General features: G+C 37.4%; 1 protein-coding gene across 1 annotated transcript; it reads right to left on the bottom strand.

Annotated features, from left to right (window-relative positions):
* Positions 1–909, bottom strand: LOC121411958. The gene has a single exon (XM_041604869.1). It carries the CDS (start codon positions 907–909, stop codon positions 1–3), a length of 909 nt encoding a protein of 302 aa, XP_041460803.1.
* Positions 910–7,702: the final 6,793 nt, after the last annotated feature.

Genomic DNA, 7,702 nt, shown 5'->3' with positions numbered 1-7,702 from the left:
CTATTGTAAGTCTGTCACGCGGAGTGTTTTCAACGGTCCCGGTCCATCTTTGGCACCTTCCTTGTACTTAATTACTCTGGGAATGGAGTTAGGTATGAACGCAAACTTTCCTTCTTCTCTTAACTTCTTCACTCTTATCATCAACTTTCTGTGCTCCTCGCGTGTCTCCGGATGTACATCATCGCTAATTCCTATTTTCTTATCTTTTATGCGGACATCCTTCAGCGCTGCACTCCTTTTCAGAATCTTTTCTCGATCGTTGAATCTCAGTAGCTTCACGTGAATGGGACGGGGGCGTGCCGTTGCCACGGTTGCATCTCTTTGTCTAGATCTTCCACCCGGCGTTCTATGTGCTCTTTCGACCTCTACGTTGGAAACATTCATATGCGTATCGAAGAATTCCTTGACGAAATGCGAGCAGTCATGCGCGTCTCCTTCGACTCCCTCCGGAATTCCATGGAGTACGACGTTATTCCTCTTACTCCGATTCACGAGATCAACAACATTCCGCTTCAACTCATTTGCATATTTCACATCCGCTTTCATATCCTTCATTTCTTCAACTTGCCGTTTCAAATCCATAACTTCTGTTTCAATGAACTCAAAACCCTGCTCTAAATCTATGATCCTTGTATCCAATGCTTCTACTTTCCTTTCAATGTTGACAACTTTCTCAGAAATAATATCAACTTTCTTGTACAAATTTTCCAGACCAGATACTTTGTTCAAAATTTCTCGTAAGAGTTGGTCAGTAGAGTTTGGATTCGAATCACGTACCTCTGCCATGTCCGTGTTGGTATCAGAGCTGGGTGTGGCGCCTCTCTCACGAACTGTCGTCTTAAAAATCCTGTTTTCTCCTCTTTGTTCGTCCTCTGGAGAAGGAGATCTCAGCCGTTTAAGAGAAAACATCGTAATTACTAGCAAATCACTACCTTGTTGACCGAGGATGTGTATTTCAGGCTAAAAAACGGATTTTTTTTCTCCTGCTCTCCTTTCTGTGTCTCTTTAGCTTGACATCAAGGGCGCCCTCCTGACATCAAGGGCGCCCTCCTGACATCAAGGGCGCCCTCCTAACATCTTTTTCAATATTTGAGTTCGAAATTGCGACATTTTTTTTGTCCAGCGTCGGAACGTGATTTTCTTGAGACAATTGTTGTGCCAAAAACTCGTTATATAATTAGTCTGTAGAACACCAAATCACTGTTATTCATCTTATTGTTATGTTTTTTATTGTTTTTTTTTAATTTGTTAAAATGAGTGTTTAATATGCAAAAGATTTTCTTCAAGCATAAATTCATATAGTTCATTAATGACAAATAGAAAACAACATTTGTCTTAAATGTTATACAGGTTTGAAGTATTTCTTGTGAAGAATAATTATACGGCGGCTTGTATAAAATGGATCATCATTATCATGTCCCCCTATACCGGTCCTCAACACCTTCGAAATAGACCATTCCTTGTAAGGTCAAGGTTGATCCTGTTAATCAATGTCAGTATGAATACGAATGAAATATTTTTTTCGCAAGGTTTTTTAATTTCGATCTCTATTTACATCGTACCAAACATCGTTTTGTCATTTACACGTTTATGGGGTAACTAGGCTTCTGAATCAGCAGCGAATTCCTGATGGTGACATTGTCGTTGTCAACCATCATCAGGCTCATTGTAATCCTGAATGTTTATGATAATCTCCTGCAGTCTGTTTGATAACAAACAATATTCAAGAGTTTCTGCCTCCACGAAGCACGACGCATTCAACATAATACATTTTGTCATGCCCTTCAAAGCACAACCAACAAGTCTTTGTCAAAAATTGGTAAATCAAAACGACAGCCTTTTTTCCTGAATCTGGATAAACAAAAGATTTGACTTTTTTTCATTTAATTTGAAACTTAGGACAAAACTACTTTTGCGGTTCACCATTTTGTTTAGAAAGAAATCGTAGGTGTTTTTTTTTTTGGGGGGGGTGTTGTCATTTTGACGGTCAATGTCAGTTAATTTACTGTGTTTTTTAATTCGTCCCCTTTGTAGTTAGGAAAATTCCCGAGTATGTTTCTAGACCAACTCAGAGAAATGAAGGACTCTTCATCAACACCTATACTCAATGAGTTATGTTTACCGTATCGGATTCCGAACCATCATTAAAATGACGGGAATGGAATGTGATTTAGTTAAGCGTTTGACAATGTTGCATTAGGAGAGTATAAAAGGCTGGCCAGGCACGGGCCAGTGATTTACTGAACAGGTGTAGGTCATCTAACAGACAATGTTTCTACAAGGACATTCTCAGTCTGACAAGTATTGACAGACTTGTATCGAGTTCAACATGGAAAGAGAGTAGAGTGGATCCACCATAAAGCAGCAATCTTTCATTATTAATTCACGAAAAAACGTTACTCATTTCGAAATTTTTATCAAATATAAGAATTTATCATGAAATATTTATTTATCATTGAAAATCATATAATGGATTATGAAAATGCCTTACTGCAAGATAGTACACTCCTTCCATTATTAATCAACAATAAAAACAAAATTTTGTCTGACAAACTGTTCATTAAACTTAATTGTTATAAGCTACCTGAAATTTTAACAAAATGGATAATTGGCTAATATAGCGATGGAAAGGGGGGTCAGAGAACGTGGAACAACCGGTGGGAATAAAGAATAAGAGAGAGGGAGAGAGGGAGAGAGAGAGAGAGAGAAGAAAAGGGGGTAATTAAAGAAGAGAGACAAATAGAATGATTTAAAAGGTAAAGGGCACACGAGTGTAATTCATCTGCGCGCAATGCATGCCGGACAGGCGTAAGTAAAGATCACATGACTTTGTTGATTAAAATAATTCATTAAAAATAGATCAAATGTTTGAATATCAAAAGAAAAACGATAGACATAATGCTATCTTCATACTCTTTCATAATCAAGGCGTTTGGGAAGGCTAGACTGCATTTTTGTATTTCATTTTAATCATTATTACCCACAATGCAGTTCTGGTTTTTCTGGCGATGAACTGGCCGAAATTATGGTTAGTCTTATTTCAGGCCATTTAACTTTTGATCGAGCTGGTCAAGTACCTGATTAACATATCAAGTCTTAATGCACTGTTAATTGTGACTAATGTCAGTGAATTAAAGCAAAATCTATCGAGGGATTGATTTTTAATGATTTTTTGATGAGCTATGATATAACACGTGAGTGAATGGGGGTCTGTATTACTCATGTGTGCCCTATATCGCGACTACACTTCTACACTGTCGTTGCTATGGCTGGGCGTCGTCTGCTAGAAATCGGTGGTGAGGATGCTTCAAACAGTTTTATGTAAAGTGATATAGGTTATGTTTAACAACAGATGATAAGTATATTACTCGGCATTTAGTGCATTTATCGCTTACTATGCTGGAATGACGCTTTCAAAATTCAATGCTTATCATTTATCATGCAGAAATGCGAGTTTCTACTGCCAATAGGAGATCTGGTTGGTTTGAGAGTGTGAAATGAAACAAGTACTAGTAGGAACTTCAAAATGATGAATAACTTCTAATTATCATCAGGATTCCTATTTTCAATATTTAGAGCACGCAGAGAAAGAAAGATGAACAAAACATTAAAATACATAAACTTGTCTCAGTCAGATACATCTAGATTGCGCACTTGAATACTATTCACTTCGTTGAAAGCTACAGGAGAGAGGAGGGGGGGGGGGTGCTGAGTCGGGGTACATACCCCCATCCTCCTGGCTTGAAAGCAGGGCGGGGTTGATGCCTATAACACCCCCCCCCCCTTCTTCCTCCAAATTAACGGTTATAATAGGGAAGAGTGGCGAATGAGCAAAAGAAATGCTTACAATCTTTGTTTGTTATCAATTTTCTTTTATTTACTTTGTTTATTCTTATGCGAATACATAGGTAATAAATCACCTCGAACGAAATTAAACATGTAAACAAGAAGTTATAAATCCACACAATACATATTTAGCCAATTGATGGACATCAAGCAAGTAGAACTTGTAGCTGCAATACCATAGGAAGCGCACAAAATATATGAATGGAACACTGCATTTTTACATTAAATTGAGGGGTGTCTAATGAGACGTTTTCTTTTCTTTTACGCGTTTAGTCAGATTAGGTATTGAATGCAAGGTATCAATCTCTTCAGGAGAACTCACTCTTTCTTTTGAGACCAAAATTTTCAACTTTTCGTCATTTGACCCACAGTATAGGGCACACGAGTGTAATTCATCTGCGCGCAATGCATGCCGGACAGCCGTAAGTAAAGATCACATGACTTTGTTGATTAAAATAATTCATTAAAAATAGATCAAATGTTTGAATATCAAAAGAAAAACGATAGACATAATGCTATGTTCATACTCTTTCATAATCAAGGCGTTTGGGAAGGCTAGACTGCATTTTTGTATTTCATTTTAATCATTATTACCCACAATGCAGTTCTGGTTTTTCTGGCGATGAACTGGCCGAAATTATGGTTAGTCTTATTTCAGGCCATTTAACTTTTGATCGAGCTGGTCAAGTACCTGATTAACATATCAAGTCTTAATGCACTGTTAATTGTGACTAATGTCAGTGAATTAAAGCAAAATCTATCGAGGGATTGATTTTTAATGATTTTTTGATGAGCTATGATATAACACGTGAGTGAATGGGGGTCTGTATTGTGTGCCCTAAATACTTTATGCATGGAAATATACACCGCAGATGGCGCTATTCTTGAATAGGTTACCATCTACCGTAGATGTTTGTATTTCGGAAGCAGCAGAAATCAGAGCTCTCTATCGATTTTTATTTCAAGAAATATACATGAATTATTTTGTTAAAAACATGAAGATTTAGTTGTTTTTTTTGTTATTGTTTCGTGTTTTTTTTTTCTTTTATGTTAAACTTCGCTGTTAGTATTACTTCTATTTTGAGTTACTTGGAATGAAAACATAGCGTATAGAGGTATAAATTTGATATGTTGGTGTAGGGGACTCGTTAGTGCGTTATAGGGGGCCTTGATGCATTAAGAAGTCATCCGTTTGATTAATCCCGATTAGTAAAGTCATTGTTTGGCACATACAAACAAAATGAAGACAGTGTGTGACAGTGTTTCTGCAATCAGTATTTGTCTTTTTGTCGCTGCTCACAAGTTTGTCTTCTTTTCAACCGTGTTTCTAGATTCGACAGACCAAATACCAGAAATCTGTTCATCTCTATCCATAAAATGACCCGGGGGAGTTGAGGGTGGGTTCTTGCAGGCGTGCCGTTACCCCATGCATTGGCACGCACTCTGTCTGTCTGCGGAGGGGTACAGTTAGAACTAACAAATCGTTAGTAATGCCTCGCCTGTCGACACGGCGGCTGGAGCTGTCAGTGACTGGAAACCAAGATTTTAAAGTTCTTGTTTTCATTCATTCACATGCTCCTGAGAAAGCCCAGATTGGTAGATTAGCCTCTAACCCTAATTGCCATTTTAGTTTTGGATGAAGACACGTACCTGTGCCCTTTTCATCCCTAACTTAATACGATGGTGTCACCTCTAGTTTACACATCCCTTCTCTGGCTCATGTACTTTGACATACACCTCCCTCGCGTGTGCCACCGGTCCAACATTGTAAGCTGATCGCTGAGATTCGGAATGAAAAATCTTTCTAACGGGCGCGAGACGAATAAGAAGTGCACTTTCTGGGAGGGTTCACTAAAGACAATGATTGAGTCGATATTGAGTGATATAGAGTATTTACCTTCCCAAATTGCATGGGATCTCTCGGTTAAATATGTGATAGGAAAAGAGAGCGAATAGAGCGGTGATATCAAATGAAGGGGATGGTGGGTTTGGAGCAAACATTGGCTAGACCGTGCGCCTGGTTCGTCTAAATCTTATCTCCCAAACAGTCCCGCTCATTTATTACCTACCTTACCAATTTACCATTTATCCATTCAGTCAACATTTAATAGATCCCGTGTGACTAACCAAGCTTCTATGGAAGTTTTTATTGGCCTTGTTGTATTGTCCTACTTTGAGATATTTTATTAAGTTAATGATTCCAGTTGGAAAATTAATTCAGGTCATGAATTACGGACGATCAATCGCAGTTTAATAGTGTGGTACCTAATTGGCAATATATAGGATAATTTGGCGACTTTTGGAAGGAGGGTGGCAGACTCTCTTTCTCTAAACTGTTGTTCAATGTAGCCAATGCAGTGAATGATTCTTCTCTGACGTCATATATCATTTATGAGCCTGAAAATAAATCAACATTTTATCCTATTATGCGATACTTTGAGCTTGATTTATTGTTTGATGTCCTTATTAATACAATTATTTTGTTCATTGTACCACGCTCATAATACCCGAGATACAAATTGAAAAGTAGGCATAAAGGTGATACGAGAATAATCTTACAGATTGGTAGAACGTTTCAAGTTGAATGACTTCGTGTTTCTTTTCGATTGATACCGATATCACATTTATGAATTGGCGTATTCACCTCTTGGAGTGATACATTATTGATGGTAGAATAAAGCGCAATTATTGAGAGGGTCTCTAGAGAGGTTCCTTATTGGTATGCCGGTGGAACCGAACGGGAAAGGCAATTCTCTAATTGATATGTACTACGCCAGCAAAATGGAGTCAATATCTAGCTTCACCTTTATAAGGAAAGATGAAATCATGCGGAAAAGAGACTTTGCTTGGGAGCTGTCGTTATAGATGAGGATCCAACTATAGTTGTGCTTTGGGGTCGGTAGAACTATCTCGTCGCCTTGAAATGAAGTCAGTCGTAAAGTGGCTATCTAGATAATCTCTATTAAATTTCATTTCTACCTATGTAACAATAGCAACACCGATTCAAAGGCGTGTTGAATGCAACCTTATACCTCTAGTTGATAACATCAGCATGTTCTTTGGATTAACGAATCTTCCTTCAATTCATATTTCATATTCTTTTTATGTTATGTATAAATCTTTCTAAATTAATTTTCGCCATCTAGGAGTAGACATTAATAAACAAAAATGTATTTAAAATAGTTTGTTGCTCCATCTTTGACTATAATCACTAATCAGCACAATCAATGCAAACAACAAAATAAAAAGTATATACATTTAAATATATATATATATATATATATATATATATATATATATATATATATATATATATATGGGGTAGCTTTTTTATTTTTTTATTTGGGGAGACTCTATTCTCTTCTCAAAGTCCAAAGTTCTTGACAATGCAAAAGATGAGTGAAATAATGGAGCATTTCTTTATTTTTACTCTAGTTAGCCAAATAACATGAATAAGTTGAGATTATTCTGGGGGGGGGGCAAAAAAGAAATGACCAGGCAAAGGCACTTTCTGTGAATGGAGGACTGTATGACGGAAACCTTGCTGACCGCAAAGTATATGCATAATATTAATAAGAAAGTCACCTGGGTGCTTCCTCAATGGAATGTAACTGGCTTGATGTTACACGGTCCTACTTATTTATGAGTGATTTGTATAGAGTTCAGCTTGGTGTGATGGGAGGGAATGAAATGATACAATTTTAATTAGTCCTCGTCTGTGTTAACGAGTGAATAGACAATCTCTTTTGAACCGTGTAGGGACTTATCCCCTCGACCTTCACCACTCGAGAAACTTTCTTTCTATGAATAACACAACCCTGTTGAGTCGTAAGTAAGTGAGATGATGAGGTCATAT

Source organism: Lytechinus variegatus, chromosome 3 (assembly GCF_018143015.1).
Source record: "Lytechinus variegatus isolate NC3 chromosome 3, Lvar_3.0, whole genome shotgun sequence".
In the NCBI taxonomy this organism is placed as follows: Eukaryota; Metazoa; Echinodermata; class Echinoidea; order Temnopleuroida; family Toxopneustidae; genus Lytechinus; species Lytechinus variegatus.
The sequence above is the reverse complement of the archived record's forward strand: the minus strand, read 5'-3'. Positions and strand labels throughout refer to the sequence as shown.